The sequence below is a fragment of the Nannospalax galili genome, unplaced genomic scaffold (genome assembly GCF_000622305.1).
Source record: "Nannospalax galili isolate Female #2095 unplaced genomic scaffold, S.galili_v1.0 scaffold1353, whole genome shotgun sequence".
NCBI classification, from domain to species: Eukaryota; Metazoa; Chordata; class Mammalia; order Rodentia; family Spalacidae; genus Nannospalax; species Nannospalax galili.
In genome coordinates, this window is record NW_008333501.1 from 167,594 (window position 1) to 186,365 (window position 18,772).

Sequence of the window (18,772 nt, forward strand, 5' to 3'; positions counted from 1 at the left end):
CTGCGTTTAGAAGTCGTCAAAAAAAAAAAAAAAAAAAGAGAGAGACCAACAAAAACTTCCAAGCTCACACTGCCCCATGAAGACAAAGGTGGTCTCCCTATGGCTGTGGGTTTTTTTTTTTAAAGGATGAGGGACAATATCAGGACTCAATATAACCCAGGTGTTTGAAGACCATTTTGGTTCCTGGGATGGTGGGCCTCTCTTACCTTAGGAAAAGGGAACAGGACTTCCAATTTCCTGTCTAAGGATCCAGGCTATGCAGTCAGGATGAGTTGCCAGAGAGAGCTCAGTACCCAGCTCCACCCAAACTCCATTTATAGGCCTCTGCCTCTGCTAGCGTCTCTCCTGGAGCATCCTCTCCTCCATGGAGGACTTAGCTCAAGGTCAGTGCTTGCTACAAGGCTTTTCCTCTCAGCCTAGGTCCATTGGCTGATGCTAAAAGTACCTAATGATCAGTATTCTGTTGGGTCCTTGCTGAGTGACTCATGTGCCGAGCACCCTGAGCACCCAGAGGGTAAGAATGTGTGCTGTCTATCCTGGGGGCCCACAACCAGCACAGACTCAGTCTTGAGTGGCCTCAGAGCAGAAGGAATTCCCTCCCCTTAGAATGAGAGAGAGGGAGAGGGTGGGGGCAGGGACGAGCTGACCCACCCCTGGAAGGGGAAGGAAAGACACAGCTGCGGGATGTCTCACCCAACATGCACTGGGCTTCTACTGCATGAAGGCAGTTTGTACTGATTCCACCCACCCTCTGCATTCTCGATGAGGAGAGATGAGGAGAGAGACAACGTGCTTCCATGGGGCCATTAGCACCTGATCCACGCCCTATGTAAGCAGGGAGACTGAGACTTGATGCCAGCAGGCTCCCTCAGGAGCTACTAGCTGAGCTCCAGGTCCCAGATGTCCCTGGACACTGGTGACAGAAAGCTGGTGTGACCTAGGCACAAGCTTAACCCTCCAATTTTGAAATTTACTAATATGCAATAAAACAGGGCAGGGGAACACCCAGGCTGCCCTACCCATAACAGAGATCACCCCAGGACCTACTGAGGCGATGAAGGGCTGGGGGTCTGCCCCTACTGACTTGAGGTGGGGCAATGTTGTTATTACCCATAAACGAGGGGAGCTGGAAACCTCTCGATGCTTCACGCTCTAGCCGACAGCATCCTCAGCCCCACAGGAACCCAGTCCTCTGAGAGCTGGTTGCTATGGATACACTCCCAAGGGTCCCAGCCTGCCAGCCCCCAAGCCCCCACACAGCCCCCAGAGTCTGCTCTGACATGAGTAAGTCCTGGGGGAAGGAAGGGGTGGGCGAACAGACAGCTGGGTCCCTGGCCCCAGGCATGCCCAGGCAGGGGGGCAAAGTCCCAGGGGTGCTGGCTAGGATGGGGAGGTACCTGGGCTTTGTCTAGCTCCTTTCTGCAAAAGTCCATCTGCCTGGGTCTCTGGGAAGGCAGAGGTGGGATTTTCAGCCCAGCCCCTCTCACAAGGACATGAGGGAAGGGAAGGGAAGGTCTGGGGAGGGGCAGGTCAGGGCTTCTATCTGCCTCGCATGCAGAGCTGTGCATCCTTGGCTACTGTTTCAAATTTGGAGTCTTGAGTCTCTCTGCCAAAACAGAAGCCTCCGTAAGGCTCTCACTTGTTGCTGTGGAGACCAATCTAGGCATCGGGGGCTCAGGAGAGCTCCCCTCACATAATAAGGGTTTTCATAGACTCAGTGCAGAGCAGACTGGGAAGGGAGGCTACAAGCTCAGGATGTGGAGTTCCCCAAAGCAGCACCCTGGCCATCAGGACCCTCAGTGCATCCAGGGAGGATGACAAGAGCCTAGTCACACTGCTCCCATACAAGATGAGAACTGCCCTGGACTCTACCTCTGCAACCATGTACCCATGCAGGCTGCGTGGGCTATAGATAGCTGGGGAGAATGTAAGTCATAAGCCAGGTGTGGTGGCTCATACCATTAATCCAAGCACACAGGAGGCAGAGGCAAGCAGATCTCCACACAGCGAGTTAGAGGCCAGCTAGGGCTACACAGACACTGTTTCAACCCTCAACCCCCACCCCATAAAGTGTGAGCTGTGCAGACAACAGGAATTCAAATCCTGCCTCTGCCTCTTGACAGCTAAGGCCCAGGCAGCCAACCTCACTGATCTGCATCTCAGTGTCGTCCTTTATGAAATGAGTGCTGGAAGTATGCTTATATGTCAAGTCCTAGCACACCCCCCAGTGAACATGGACTGTTACCATAAAGGGGAGTGACAACACAGGACTCACCCTCTACACCTAGTACTCCTTCACTTATTTCATCCTCTGAGTACAGTGCAGAGGTCAGCACAGGAAATGCTTCACCATTTGGCAGTGACCAGTCTGAACAGGGGCCAGGCAGCTGCAGTGCCACCCAGCCCATCTTCTCTGCAGACAGGGATACTATTGTTTCATTTGGTTGCAATTACTGTCACAATGTTCCTGTCATTGCCACATTCAGTACCACTGTATAACCCTCTGGCTTTACAGAAGGACAGTGACCCATAGAGGCCAAACTATAGGAGGTCCTACAAGAAAGAGATTTGCAACCCAGCCATCTGACTCTAGGGCCCACATACTCTTCAAGACAACCCACAATGCCCCCGGACAGTCAGCAAGCTGAGGCTGAGGGGACAAAGCTGGGCAGCAAGACCAGCACCCATGTTCCAGACCTCTGACAGGTGTCCCACTGACCCTGTTCAGAGGCTTGACTCAGCTGACAGGCCATGAGAAAGGGGGTGCCACAGGCCCCCAAGTAAGCCCTCTACTCTTCTAGTTCCCAGTCATATTCAAAGTTCTATCTGCACTTGGATAGATATCAAAAGATAGATCCCAAGGCTCACTGGGTGCATCTGTGACAGAGGCTGGGCAGGAGACCTAGGGGTCCCATCCTCTGAGGGCTGTTCCTTCATCTCTCTAATCCTCTCCATCACTCCCTCCACCTCTCACCCATCTTGAGGCCAGACACCCTCAGCAAACATGTCTGTGTTCCAGCAAGTACATGTGGCAGGTGGCTTCCCCATCCTGCCTCCTTATCAGTGGTATCAGCAGCAGCCCTTTGAGGAAAGGTACCCTGAGACCCACATGGCGCCTCCTCCATCTGGAAACACCCAGGCTGTCTGGGTGCCTAAAAGCCATACAGGTTGCAATGCATCTCAGGTGCTTACCAACCAGAAGCCAAGGCCCTGGTAGGCCCACCTACAGCCCATACTTCCTCTGCCTCACTCAGAGCCACATGTGATGGGCCTGTGGCTCTCCTGAGTGGGGTCTACCAGTATGATGATGCTACGATGATAATGTTATAAAAATAGTGTCAGTTAAGCAGGTACAATACCCAATCAATGCCTGATTCTAAGTCCTGGGTGTGCATGTTATCTCTAGGCTTTGTGTCAAAAGAATCCCAGATTGAAAGCCCAGAGTTATAAAGTGACTCACCCAATGAGACACAGTAAGCCAGTAAGTCAGTTCATCCCAGAGCTATAGCAAAGATGCCAGTCAGTATATGGAATGTTCACTGTGTGTCAACCATAGCGCTGGGCACTTTCTCTGCCTGTAGCTGGCCCCTCACTCTAGGAAATCAAGATGATTATTATTCCCATTGTACAGATGAGTTCTTGACAAACAAGGCCCAGAGAGGCAAATAATGTATTCATGCCGGACAGCTGGAAGGAAATGGTGATTCTGAAGATCAAACTAGAGCAGTGCACAGCAGAGCGGATGTGTTTAACCTGTGTGGGCATTGTTGCTTCTCTGGGGTACTACAAGGCACACTACTAGGAAGTACAGCATTCAGGGGTATGAGTTTGCAGGTAACTGTGGATCCCCCAGGAGCAGAGGACAGAACTGATCGATCAGGCTGCACTTACCCGGGGCACTGGTGATGTCTGGGCACCTTTGCGGGGCCCGCTGGTCTCTGGTGTGAGATCACGGTGGTCCACCTGCATGTGGCTCTCCAGGTCCTCTGCACTCTCGAACTTAACGTTGCACTCAGGGCAACGGAGGCCAGCACAGGGCCGGTCGGCAGGTTCGGGTGGAGCCAGGCCACCCACCTGTCCATTGGCACTACGGGCCATACAGCCAGCACACAGGCCATAAGGCAGCCCGTTGACATCTAGCTTGACCAGGTCCTGCTTGCTGCGGAACTCCTTGAGGCACAGGGCACACTTGTAGAGCTTCTGCAGACCCTGGCCATTGGGGGAGGATGCAGCCGAGCTGCCTGCCAGCTTCTGCATGTGGAAGGTGCCATGGATCTTGAGCTCGAGGGTAGAGGTAACGGTCTGCATGCACACCACACAGCGGAAGCCCGTGAGTGAGTTGCGCAGGTCAGGATGCATCTGGCAGTGCTCAATAAACTCCTCCTCACTCTGCAGGGGCATCTTGCAGATGCGACAGGTGCCTGTGTCCAGACTCTTGCTGTGGGTCACCTTGTGCTCAGTAAGCGTCAGCAGTGAGGGGAAGCGCTCGCCACAGATGGGACACATGTAGTGCTTGGCAGGGCCCCGATGCGTCTGCAGGTGTTCCCGGAGCCCATTCTCTGAGAAGAAAGTCCGTGAGCACACGTTGCACTTATGGCTGCCCTTGATGAACTCAGCCTTCTTGCGTGAGCCGTCGTCCTCGCCAGGCCGGATGTTGTGGTCCCGCAGTCGGTGGTTCTGCAGCAGTACCTCCATGGTGTAGGCTGCACCACAGATGTCACAGCCGTACATGGGCTCCGATGCATCCACGTCGTCCTCACTGGCCTCGTGGCTGTTTGGCGCCTCAGGGTTCTTGAGCAGCATGCCCTGCAGGTCAGAGGGGTCGGGCTTCTTGGTGACAGTGGGAGGCACCCCATTGGTAGTGCCATTCTCGGAGGCTGCGTCAAACACACAGTGCTTCTCCCTGAGGTGCTTTTCCAGCAGGATGACAGCATGGAAGGCCTTGCTGCAGAACTTGCAGTTGTACTTCTTGCTGTGCGTGGTGATGTGGCACTGCAGCTCTACCTCGGTGCTGAAGGTCTCCCCACAGAAGATGCACTTGTGTGCCTTTGCTGGGTTGCCCAGGTGGCTGTGTTTAACGTGCACCTGCAGGTCGGCCTCCTTTCGGAAGTCCCAATTGCAGGCCGTGCAGCGGTACATCTTCTTCTCGTTGCTGTGCTTCACTGCCAGGTGCACCTGGATGGACACCTTGGAGTCGAAGACCTCCTGACACAGGGTGCAGTGGTACAGCACAAAGGTATGCATGTCCAGCAGGTGCTTCTGCAAGTCATCCACTGAGGAGAACTGCTTGTCACAGCTCTCACAGACATAATGGGTGGACGTGGTCATGTAATGCACTGTCAGATGCTGCAAGAGGGACTCCTGGGAGTCAAAGTCCTCTTTGCACTGGGGGCAGGCCTGCTTCCGGAGCAGCAGCTCCAGGTGCAGCTTCAGGTGGGTCTGGAAGCTCTCAAAGTTAGAGAACTTGAGGTCACACTGATTGCAGGGATACTCGCCGTTGGAGATGGAGTTGGCACTACCAGAGAGTCGTTGCCGCTTTGGGGAAGACACCTCGACGTCAGAGGAAACCGGGCTCTGCTCTGCCTTGGACTTCTTGCTGTGTGCCAGCGGAATGTTCTTGTGGTTCTCCTTGATGTGCTTAGTGAGCTTCAGGATGGAGCCAAAGATAGGGGAGTTGGTACAGTAGGGGCAAGAGTAGACTTCCATGAAGGACTGTGTGGGCTGTACAATGGGAGACTCCAGCTTGGTACTGCCTACACTGCAGTGTGCCTGTTGGATGTGCTCAGTGAGTGAGGACTCTGTGAGGAAGCCCATGGAGCACTGGTTACAGAAGAAAGCATTATTACCATCAGGCGGGTTGGCATTGGGGCCACAGTGTGAGACGCGGATGTGCTCCTGCAAGCTGTTGATGTCGGCGAACATCTCGGGGCAGTAATTGCAATGGAAGGTGGAGATGTTGCCGAACTGCATGACGGGGTAGGCATGGCTCTTGTGCAGCTTTCGCACATGCTCGTTGAGGTTGTAGAGGGTGGGCATGGAGTCCAGGCAGATCTGACACGTGTGGCTCTGCTGGGGTTTATCTGCATGGATGGTCTTCAGATGGATCTCCAGCACAGCAAGGCTGGTAAAGTCCCGTTTAGAACAATAGGGGCAGCTGTAGACCACCTTGGACCAGCTCTGCCCATCATCCCGCATCTTCTTCTGTGCCCTCAGTGGCTTCAAGGTGGAGTCCGGAGTGGAGCCACGCTCTACAGAGGCGCTGGAGTCAGGTGTGGCACTGCTCATGGAAGCCACACTGCCCAGCACAGGATCGGGGCTAATGCTGTGGTTGCTAGAGTCGGGCTGCCGGTGGCTGTCCAGGTGGCAATAGACACCTTCCACCGAGGAGAACTGCTCAGGGCACATGGGGCACTTGTGTTTCTGGTTAGCATGGGCTTGATGGATGTGGGCGAGTAGTGTGCTCTCGTCCACAAAGACTTCAGGGCAGTGGATGCATTGCAGGTCTGCCTTCTCTGAGAGCTGTGGGTGCAAGGTGAGCACGTGCTTCTCCAGCTCCTCCGTCTGGCTGAAGGTGTCCTCACAGTAGTCACACATGAAGTCGTCCTTCTTGGCCTCCTTCTCCGACTTGGCCAGGTGTTCCTTGTTCTTCTTATGGGCCTGCATGTGGCTCTGCAGAGAGCTGGTGGAGGAGAAGCCGCGCTTGCACACACTGCACTTGAAAGGCTTGCTGGAACTGTGGGTCTTCAGGTGGATCTTGAGGTGGTCGCTGCGGGAGAAAGCCGCCTCACACTCGTGACAGTGGTACTTCTTGTCGCCTGTGTGCAGCTTGATGTGCCGGTCTCGGCTCCTCTTGTGCTTGAAGAGACGGCTGCAGTAGGTGCACTTGAACGGCAGCTTGTCGCTGTGGATCTGCTCATGCCTCTTCAAGTAGCTCAGGCGGATGAAGGACTTGTCGCAGAACTGGCAAGGGTATGGCAGGCCAGTGCCGCCTTCCTCCTCACCGAGGCCGAGGTCACAACCATCTCCGATCATCTGAGTAGGTGACGCAACATCCTTGCTGGAGGGAGATGAGGCCACCCAGGAGAGCTGTGGGTCATCATCACCATCTGCAAGGGAAGGCAGAGGAGAGATTAGAGGCAATTCCCAGGGCCGCCGGGAAACAAGGAGAGAGCCAGCTTCTCCACAGCTCTCAGCTGAGGCGGTGCAGCTGGCCAACTGCTGCAGGGGAGGGAGGGGGTGATGGAGCCGGAAGCAAGTGGACATGCAGAGGACACAGCAGAGTGGCAGGGTACAGAAGGGAAGTGTCCTTCCGCATTGACACCTGCCTGGGTCTGACTGGATGTGGTACCCCAACACCGGAGGTGCAGCTCTTGGCCAGTTCCCTAGTGGGGGGAGGAGAGGCAGCCTGGACAAAGTCACCGGAAATGACCTCACAGACCATCAGTCCCACAGGCCAAAAGGAAGCCAAGTCCCCTCACTTGATTGACATCTCGGAGTCAACTTCCCCCAGGCCCCAGCCCCCAGTCCTAGGGGGAATCCCACTGGTCCCCCCAGCACAGGCAAAATTTAGCATGAACAAAAAAATGTCCTTTATCTATCAGCCACACCAGTATTCTTTGTGGATGGGGTGGGGAGGGGGTGAAGCTGGAAACTGCTGTTTCCGGTAATAGACAAAACACAAGGGGTATGAAGTTGCAGGCCTCCTGACATAAGACTCCAGTACGCTAAGGGACGCAAGCCAAGACAGAAAGGCCTGAAGCACCCAGCCAGCAACCCAGGAGACTGTCTTCTTTGTTCCCACCCCTGGCTTCACCCAGGGGCCTAGGAAATGGCCACAAGGATGGACCAGGCCCCAAAGGACACAGAGCCCAGGGCTGGCAGCCCTTTATTCCACCCATGGGACTCGCTATGCTCCCCAGGGACTAGAGGGACTTCTCTGGGCCCTCCAGCCTCAGAGGGAAACGAAACAAACCTCAGGGCTGGCCATTTCTAGGAAAACAAAGGCGCACAGGACGCAGCAAATAAAGCCAGTGAAGTTCCCAAAGCACGGCGGGGGTCGGACAGAGCCAGCTAAAGCAGGAGCGCGTTCCGAAGCTCAAGTTTCTCATCGGTGGATTTAAAACTTAATAATGAATGAAACAGACCACAGGCTGCTTCGGGCAGGGGAGAGACAAACAAAAGCTCAGATTCTGCGTGCTGACCTTGTCTTGTAACCCCACGGAAAGAGACTAGGGCCCCTGGCTGCCTTTCAAGCCCGCAGCTGGCCAGCTCAGTCCTCAGAAAAGTCTAACAGCCTTACAGAAGCGGCCTCTGACCCACAGAAAAGTACAAGGCTGGAGCATCACACAGCCAACATACACGACCATGTGCTCACATACAAGCATGTTCATACACTGGCATATCTACACACTTTACACAGCTTCCACAAGCCCAGGTACACATATGCATGAGTATGCACTCACCACACACCTTTTGCATCATTCCTACAACACACAGGCTCATGCAGTCACAAACCATCACTCACACACATGTATTCACACTCTAACTCACAGACACGCCCACTCTCAACTGCACTGAATACCTGAACACGGTGTATACACCATTCACACCACTCACATTATGACTACCACACAATTATGTTAAACACATAGCTTAGACATACACACTCACACCATCACAGACACAGAGCTCCCATACAAGGCTCCCTGTGGCCCGCAGCTGTCTCAATACTCTGTCATAATTGGCACTGGGCAGGTCCCAGGCTGTCCTCACACCCTTACTGCCCTCCCAGGCCCCATCTCCCATAGCACGAACAGTTACCTGACCCCTGCTGGCATCACTGGCATAGCTCTGCCTGATGGAGGCTGCTCTCCAAAGCTCCTGCTCTGTCTCCCAGCAGCCTCCCCACCTCTGAAGCCCAGCACCCCTAGGAACGCCCTCCTGGAGTCAGGGCACAATCTCTCCTGGGGGCCTCACATTACGAGCCCTTTGGCCGGGAAGGACGCAGCCGCTGCCAGCTTCCTAGATTAGACGCAGCGGGAGGCGCCCCATCCCTTGCCTATTAATTCCCAGCCAGCCCTTGCCAGCTGGGCTCTGAGGGGCGCAGACAAAGGGACCCAGGGGAGGGGATGAATGGGCTAGGGCCTGCTAGGCCTCTGCCCACTGGCCAGGCCCAACTGGCTTTTGATTATTTTGGTGTCTTAGCTCAGGAATATGGAACCTCTCTGAACCATGGAACCTCTTTGGAAAGCTAAGGGCTTTCTCACAAGCACAGAGGAAGTGGGAGCCAGGTACTCCCATGTATAGATGGAGATTGGGTCCCAGAAACCCAGTGCTGAGAAGTAATGAAATGACAGCAACAAAACTAATACGAGAACTGTCCACTTTCAGGCCCAGCTTCCCCACATCAGAGACAAGAGAGATGACATCTCTACAGGGCAGGAGAGGTGTGCCTGCAAGCCCCCAGGACAAACAGGTCCCACTCTCCTTCCAGTCTTCCCCCGTCCAAGGTCTGCATTTCAGGGAGGGGCTCGCCGAGGAGCAGAGAGGCAGGGAGCCAACTGGATGAGGAAGGGCAATGCACAACTAGGCAAGTAAAACCAGGAAGGCACTCTGCTCCTGGGACAAGCCTGGACTCCTACGTCCACTGGGGTCCTTGGCTCCCAAAACCTTTGTGGCACCTGATGACCAGAGAGCAGCTACCTGCACCCCTGACCTGCCAGGCTCCTCCAATAACCTATCTACACCATGAGTAGGCCTCCCAACCTCTGAGATTCAGACAACACATCTAGAAAAGAGGAACCATTGTGAGGAATGGATGAGAAACAGCTCTGTTGGCATTTATGTCCCAAACAGGTGTATCCACAAAGACAGAGCCTAGACTCGGGGCTACTCGAGGCTAAAGGCAGGAGCTACAGTCAACTGCAAACTGACAAGCAAGAAAACTGACTGTTACAGGACCACACGGCTCTGTGAACTCACCACGGAAGTGCTGAGCTGAAAATAAGTGACTGTTACGGTGTGCAAATTACACTTCCATAAAGCTGATAAACAAAAGCAGTATTTTACCAATAATAATAATTAATTCCAATTAGTACCACTAGTGCTAATTTTAGCAGCTATATTTACCTTACGTGCCCCACATGCCCGCTGTGCTATTACGTATCTGCAATCACAGTGAAACCCTATCTGGGGCTCTCCAGGAGCATTCCATGTTTGGGATGGAGCAACTGAGGCTCAGAGGGGTGAAGAACTTGTTCCCGACACATAGCTGGATGTTTCTCAGGATTCGGCCCCTGATCTCCGAGGATCCCACCCTAGGACCAACATCAGCCACCCCCCTCTAGGATTGGAAGGGGGACTGTGACCTACCGAGGGGTGCCAGAGAACCCAAAGTTCATTGCAGGGCTAGTCGCTTGGCTTTATTTTCTGCAAACAAGTTTCAAAACTAAAGGAACCCTATTATTCTTCAGCAACAAACTGAGCAACTGCTGAGATCATAAGCATCTGTATTGAAAGGAAAATAAGGCTCCTTAAAGTGAAAAGGCCCAATCAGAGGAAATGAGCATGTTGACATACACAGCCCCAAACTGGGCCGGCCTGTTTAGAGCCATAATTCAGAAACACTTGGACCTGGCCCTCCCCTCTCACCCACTCCAAGTACATTTTGTATTGGGGGTATTTAGCTAAGGGTTCCAGAGGAGAACTAGAGGAGACAAGTGGGGGCCAAGGCTCCCCCAGATCTGCATGGATGTGGACAGAGGAAGGGGTTCCAGTTCCTCACAGTAACAAACGCCTCTCTCACACTGTTCTGCACTTCCCATGAGCAAGCATGACCACGTACCCTCTCAAAGGTGTGCAGAAAGGGAAGGGGAGGGTGTGGAAAGAGGGGGGAAGCTACCCCAAATCTCCTTTCCAGGTGGACAGTCCAGTACTCAGCAACAAGTAGATTCAAGGAAAGCCTCACTTTCAGCTTTGTTAAAAATATTTTTATTTATTATTTTTATTTTATGTGTATGAGTGTATTGCCTGCATGTATGTGAGTGCACCTGTGTCATGCAATGCCGTGGAGGTCAGAAGAGGGCTTCAGATTCCCCTGGAACTGGAGTGAAGGACAATTCCTAGCCACCATGAGTGTGCTGGGAATCAAACTCAGGTCTTCTGCAAGAGCAGGCAGTGCTCTTAACCACTGAGCCATCTCTCCAGCCCCCTTTTTTTCAAAAAAATATTTTTTATTTAATATAAGAAGGCCCATCTTTCTGTTAGTTTCTGCCATGTGGGTGCTGGGAATTGAACCCGGGTCCTCTGCAGGAGCAGTCAGTGCTCTTAACAGCTGAGCCATCTCTCCAGCCCCTCAGCTATCTTTACAAATTAATGCTTTTGAATATTTTCCATGTGCCAGGCATTTTTCTAGGACTTTCCACACATTCACTCAATCCTCTCAATTCAGTGAAGTCTATACAATTATTACTTTGTTTCCATTTATAGAAGGGGAAAATCAAAGCACAGAGAGGCTTAGTAACTTGCCCAGTGCCACCCAGCAGGCAGGCAGTAGAGCCAGGAAAAACATCCACTTAATCCTATTTGGTTAGTGGTTTCATCCATGAAGCTGAGGTGGGAGATACAGTGACAAACGCCAGACCCTCGACTGCTCCCTTGCATGGTCAAAGAATCGTGACAAAATAAGGTGGAAAAATCACTTTCAAAATGGAGATTCAATTCATTTTAAAATGACTAATTCACCAAAAAGGCCTGGCAGGAAATGGGATTAAGTCAGAAAGAACATTAGCTTCAGAGTACATCTGCAACAGGATAAGCAGGCAGACCACACAGGTCAGGTCAGGACATGACCCAACAAGGGCAACAGGCTAAGGCAGACACCCTGGAAGGTGGAGCCGCAGCCCATGGCTCCTCCCATCACAGAGCATCAATGCTGGGCTGGTGTAGAAGGTGCTGGAACCCAGAATGGATAGTGGCCCAGCTCTCAGATCTACAGGAGTGAGCCAAAGGGGACCATCTTGACCTAGGGGATACAGACAGAAGAGGAAGTGGCCCCATCACCAAGGCTACCACGATGAAGGGGTGGTCCTGGAAAGAGCTTTGAGCTGAGGTAGGGATCCCTGCCTCAACAGCAAGGTGAGTACAGTACCCAGGAAGCTCGGGTCACCAGGATATTCCTAGGCTGGGCAGCTCCAACCATGTGAATCAAAATGAAATCAACTGTCAAGGTCTGCCACAAGCAAAGGCAGCCTCCAGAGCGGATGAGAACAGAACTGGTGCCAGGTGGGAAGTGTCTATCCATCCAAGTCCACGAGTGCTTCCTGTGTCCAGAACTGTGAGGTCACACAAGTGCTACCCCAGGGACATTCCACTAAGGATTCCACTAGGGTTACTGACCTAAGACCAGTAGGAGACCTAAGCCTCAGCTGCCTATTATCATGTGGGAGGTGGAACTCGGGTTCTCCAAAGTCCCTTCTGTACAGGCTCCAGTCATCCAGACTGTCTTCTGGGTAGTCATATAAAGGCCTGACAATGCTTCACAAAGCCCCAATTATCCTTGCTACTCACCTGTCTCTTTGGAAAAATGGAAATCTCCCAGAACAAAGCTCCACAAGGGCCCAAGCAGAACCTCCCACAAGTCCCCTTCAAGACCTCCAGAATGGGAACTTGTGCTTCCCCAAGCTCAGAAAGAAAGGGACTTTAGACTCAATAAACATCTACTCCAATCTGACTGATGAAGATAGAGAAGCTAAGGCCAAGAGAGAAAGAAACTTACAGAGACGATAAACTGGTAGAGGCTGGGAATGTACTAAGCTTCTGAGGCTGTATCTGAGTATTGAAATCCACTAATGATGTCTGCCATGAGCAAGGGCATGTTGGTTTAGAATAGTCTCAGGGCACTGAACAAATAGGAAAACTGGTCTTCTTTCTGCCAAAACTAGTGCTAACGGTTCCTTGAAGAAAGGAGGAACCGTCTATGAGCAATGAGGCTTTGGGGCAGGGTTCTCCAATCCTGCTGTTCCTGCAAAGACAACAGGATGTGAAAAATACTGTGCAGTTACATCAAGGTCTAAAGTTGTTAGTTGGGTCAGTTCCAACCCTAGCTAATGGTGAGGCCTGCCCCAAGAAGATACAAAGCCACCTGGGTACCCGGGAGAGCAGAGCTGTGTTCCTCAGCGCACACAGGGCGCGTGTTGCAGGGCACACACAAACTACCTCCCGTGGATGCAGCCAGAATAGAAAGAAATGGTTTTGAAGACATATAGGGTTGTAAACATATCATGGGGCATCTGGCCATTGTCCTGCTCTCCTCTCAGGAAGCCTTGATGCCTAAGTATTGCTGCAGCAAGGATAGGCAGATCTGGGAGACTGGTCCTGGTCCTCAGGGTGGGTGTGAATGTTGGTGGCTGGTCTTAGAGAAGTCACTGTGCCCTCCTTAGCCAACACTTCTATAACATGGGTGGCCTGGGTATCCTGAGGCCCATTCCTGGAACTGCCCAGCAAATAGCAATGCAAGCTCCACAAGAGGCCTAAGTTGCTGGTCCACAAAACCCAGATGTTTCCAGGCTCTCCTGGGAAGAGATAAAGAAGTGTCTATACCGAAGAAAGATTCTATCCAATCCAACTTGGCATATAAATGAGTATGCTGTGTTACTTACAGAGCCATGTGCACTTACAGGCGCAACTGCACCACCCCCAGGCAGTTTTTTACCTTAGATAACTTAACATTTCTAAGATTATGCACGGTTGGGGCAGGAGGGAATGGAAATTGGACTCTCAGGGGAAGGTCTTGTGATGCCTCACCTCAAGAAATGTTAATAGCCCTACCCCCATAGATCTAGCTCTGTGCTGTCTAATTCTGTTTTCTTCAGTATGACTCTGGCCAAGGTGTCTTCTTGCAGGCCACCATAGTCACTCTGGCTCTGCTTCATGATGGTGATGGTCATGTCAAGACCGAAGGAAACAGCTACGATATCCCAGGTAGAGTGAGGTCATTCACGGTAAAGTCATGTCCTGTGCAAAGTCAGTGATGGGGGAGCCAGCTGGGTTGGGTCTGTTGTAAAGCATCAATGAAGGTAGCAAGAAAAGCAAGCTCCCTACAAAGCCAGCACAGAACCAAGCTCAGAGGCTGTGGCAGGCAGAAGGATATCCCCCAAGAGGTCCATATCTTAACCCCTGGAACCCAAGAATGTGTGATATCACATGATCAGCTGACCTTAACATACAGAGATGATCCTGGGTTATCCGGAAGAATCCAAAGGAGTCACTGGGTCCTCAAATGAGAAAAGGGAGGCAGACGTGGGGTCAGAGTGGTACAGCTTAAGAAGGGCCCAACCCAGAGATGCTGGATTTAAAAACACAAGGGCACGTGAGCTGATGAATGTGGTGGCTCTGTGAGCAGCAAAGTCCTCCAGAAGAGCTCTGCCATCACTTTGACCTTTTCCCTGTAAGTCTGACCACCAGAACCACAGAGGTGACTTCTTGTTGCTTTAAGCCATCGTGTGCATGGTAGTTTGTGGCGGTGGCCATAGGAAACAGTACAGCTCTGGGTGGCCGAAGTGAGATGTCACCAGAACAAACACCTGGTTGTAGGGAAGTAGCTCAGGAGTGGGATGGTAACCACAGGCTGGAAAACTGTTGAGGAGTAATTTTTTTTTAATTCTGTGGACAGCCTTGTCCAGGTTAACAGAAATATAGGTGTCAATGATTGCTACCCAGGAGGAAGGGAAAGCAGAACTGTTACAAAGGAACCAGGATCAATCCTCGGGAAATTCTCTAATTCTCTAATTGCAAAAGCCTAAAATGACCTGTACTTAAGAGAAAACAGGCTCCAGGGAAAAGGCTGAGGGTGTGACTATGCATTCCGCTAGCATCTCAAGAAAATCAAGAGATCAGTGTTGAGTCGCAGAAGGCTCTGTGATGAGATGAAGGGTTGTGACTCAGAGCAAAACAGTGCATCTGGGAAACTGGGGGACACTATCCTGGAGCCATCTCAGCTGAAGCCAAAGAGACAGAATTCTCTAGAAACTATCTCTGAAGGAGCTTCTTGCCTAATGGAGCAAATCCCCATGAAATACACAGGAGGCCCACAAGGGTCCTGAAATGTTTTATACCAACAGAAACACCACCAGGTTAGTCCACCAGGGACAGAGAGCACAAGGAAAGAAGTCCACCACACTTCCCCAAGCCCTACAAGGAAGACGCAAAGAGCAAAACTGCTCAGCTACAAACACGTACTATCCCTCCTGGATAGAAAGGGTGACTCAGGGTGGAAGCTGAAACCCAGAAGGTGGAGCCCTGATCATCAAGGATGAGATCACTACTGGACAAGCCTCAGATCACAGCCACATGCAAGAATGGCCTCTCTTGGTGTTCTCTTTACCCCCTTAAGAGACTCACCTAAACAGGTGTCTGAAAGCCTTTGCAGCTCCGATCAATTAACAACGTCTGATTACAGGGGAATGTCAGGTGTTCCCTCCTAGATTGGATGTTCTTTCCACTCAGGACATAATTACTGAGCCTGCTCTGTCCTCCAGGTTTCTGAGGATGCAGAAGGAACCTAGCACATGGTGGCACCAACCCAACCTCTATGTACCCATTGCTTCTACTCACACTCTAAAACAACTTTGGGCTGCTTTAAAATAGTCTGAAAGGGAAAAAAAGATAAGATACCTTTCATGGCATTTTAGGCACTGCATTTTCCTAACGCAACAGATTAGGATACACTGAAAGGATGAAGGCCCTGACCCCAAGAAATCAGAACCCACACCTAGGAAAAGGATGAGAGCAGCTGGAGGTTCTACCGAGAGGCTATCCAAGCAGCCCGTGGAGGAAACCATGACCGCCATGGCCCTGCCTGAAATCTTGAACTAGAACTTTGCTGTCAACAAACAACTGCAGCTATGATTGACCCACCCTTCTCCAGGGAGCTCAGAGTCTTTCCGGAAATGATGTCATCATTGTCCCCTAGGAGGCTGCAGCAAGGAAAAGCTGAACCATTAAACCTCAGGTGAGTGGCTGTGGGGCAAAAGCTGGCCTGCAGAGGTCAGCAGTCTTTCAAAGCTGGGGGAAGGACTCTTGTCCCAGGGGACCTGAGAGTCCCACCTGTGTCTGGTCATCCAGGTACAGGTGGCACATGGCTCTGTGTCCCCCAACATACAACAGCCATTGTCAGGCATGCCCTTTTCCTGCCAGCTCTGACCCTGCTGCAACAGCAAATAGCTGCCATCAAGGGCCTTAATAAGCCATCCAGAAAGCCATGCTTAAAGGGACAAAGATAACCATAGGAAGATAGCAGCTGCTACTAGACAGTAGAGCTGTGGGCTACTTGTATACGCAGGCTTGCTCAGGACTCAGTAGGGACACTGCTCATCAGCTGTGTGACTGTTGGCAAGCCACTGCACCTCTCTGAGACTCTGCAGGATGGATAAAAGAAGTCACTAACTCACAGAGTATGTGCTGCGAAGGGTAGAAAAGCAAACAAAGGAGATCCTGAATACCTTAGCTGGCGACTGCCAACCTGATGACCTGTCCTGGGAGTGACAGCACTTTACAGCACTTGGGGCAACACTACCCAGTGGTGGCAGATTTGCTTTTGTGGTCTACCCCACTTATGAGCCCAGCCTCCCATCCAGCAGCTCTCTTCCTTTCCATTCAAAGGAGGCCACCTCATGGATGAAGGAATCAAACAGGTTAGGTCACACTGTGATATCACAAGGCCAATGGTAAATGGCCCTTGGCCAGCTGAAGCAGGAGAAATGACATCTTGAGCAGCAGCCACAGGTTACTGGGCAGTCTGCGGGCCGTGCAGTCATCAGCATTCTGTGAAGACCAATGCATTGATAAATCAGCAACTCTGAATGGCTTTCAAAAGTCTACCTTCACTCCTATCACTGAAGGAGGTGGTAAAAACACAGAGGTTTGGGCTCTCTTGCCTCCCGTATGCCCATTATGCAGCTGAGCCCTGACTCCTCTTCTAACCAGGAACACTTGCTCCCCTACATGCCCACACCCACAGAACTCCCCTCCCTAATCCTTGTGGACTGGACCTAGAAAGAACTTACACTCCCTATGGTTAAGAAGCAAGTAACTGGCTTAGCCACTTCCATCCATGTGACTTCAGACAACTCTATTACCCTACCCTAGTTTGACAGATGAAAAGCCTTGCCTTGGTTTCCTCCTCTGTACAGTGAGGACAGTGATAGTCTATGCCACAGAGTTGTTCTATGGGTGAAATAAGTGTTCATGAAATGTTAACATGATCAGTGTTCTCAGAGGGGTACAACAGACACTGTTGTTGGTTCCCAGTTCACCTTTTAACAATGTGGTCACATTGCAGGGAGGAGAGGCAGGCAGTATCTGTGATAGTTTCAGTGGGTTTCAATGGCCGTGAGACAGTGAGGAATCGAGTCTTCCTGAGCACTGATGGCTAGCCAACAGGATCTGAGTGGAGAATCACAAGTCACCCTCAGACAATGGTTCTCAAGGAGGAGGAAACAACTTACATCAAGGGCCAGAGAACTTGCCTTTGAAATCCAGCATATCACCTGAAAGACACCTTGAGACCACCCAGCCCAACATACTCATGTCAGATGGCCAATTCCCAGCAGCCCTGGACAGCTTGTGCACCACGGCACCCTGCCTAGCACCACAGGGGATGCCATCCCCAAGTCCTGCCAGCCTGCCAGCCTGCCAGCCTGTAGGACAGGACAGCAGGCAGCACTGCCTTTCCCCTGGAAGCCTCCGACCTGGCAGAACACACAGCCTGTTGACTGCTCCATCCCAAAGACAAATTTACTTAGCACTGATATTGCAAATGCAATTGCAGTTGCATTTTGTTTCAGAAATTAAACAGACTAGGGAGAAGAAAAAAAAAATAGCACTCATCAACTCACTGGAGAGCTAGCTGTGATCTAACTTACTAAAGAGGAATATCTTGATCAACTCCTTCAGGCTAGGGAGGGAGCTCCCCAATCTGCCCATGCCAGGACTCCCCACAGACTAGGTGCTGGGAGCACAGGAGGTCCCCACATACCCCTACTGCCCTGCTTGCTTCCACAAGAAGCCAGCACCCTGTTAAATCTGTGGGCTTTGAGAAGGGCCAGTGGGCAGGGTGCTCTGCTGACTGGAGAAAAAGCAGCATGCTTTCAGCTTGAATCACTGTTTTTCTTCACCCCCTTTAGAGATCAGCAGAGCCCACATTCGGCCGCATTCGTGGACCTGGGACTGGAGACAGCTGTGCTCTAATTACATGTAAAGTGTACCAAAACATCCCTTTTATCACAGACTGGAAATCTGTTAGCATCTGTCTCTCCTTTGTTTCTTCCACAAGATACAAGCTTGTTTCTACATTTTTCTCACCTGTAGCGGTGATTAAAATTCATTATAAATGAAAGGAGTGAACAGAGAAACAAGTTCCTCTGTGTACCGTTCTAAACTCAAATTAGAAACAGCTGTTTGCTAATTCATGCAGCGATGTTTTGTCGTGCTCTGTGAATCAATAATAACTCACCCTATTGCTGCAGAAATTTTTGGATAATCCATATATTTAACATGGCATTGGGTTCTCCAGGCAAGGCTGCAGCAGAGAAAGCTCTGACACAACTCAGGCAGGCAGGAGGAGACTCAGACTGATACTCTCGATGCTCCCACAGACCCCCAACAGATAACCTCCAATTCACAAGCACCTGGCACTTCTCCTCCAGAAAAAGCCCCTGAAATTGTCTCATCTCTTCCTACTCTATGATCATGGGAGGGAGGGAGGGAGGGAGGG

General features: G+C 51.5%; 1 protein-coding gene across 3 annotated transcripts in view; it reads right to left on the reverse strand.

Moving 5' to 3' along the window:
• The window catches only part of Znf423 (zinc finger protein 423), a 250,663-nt gene that overhangs the window by 119,605 nt on the left and 112,286 nt on the right, over positions 1-18,772 (reverse strand). For all 3 annotated transcript variants that reach the window (XM_029561200.1, XM_008828300.1, XM_029561201.1), the window contains one exon: positions 3,892-7,106. In XM_029561200.1, coding sequence (XP_029417060.1) covers positions 3,892-7,106 — 3,215 coding nt within the window. The remainder of the gene's footprint in view (positions 1-3,891; positions 7,107-18,772) is intronic.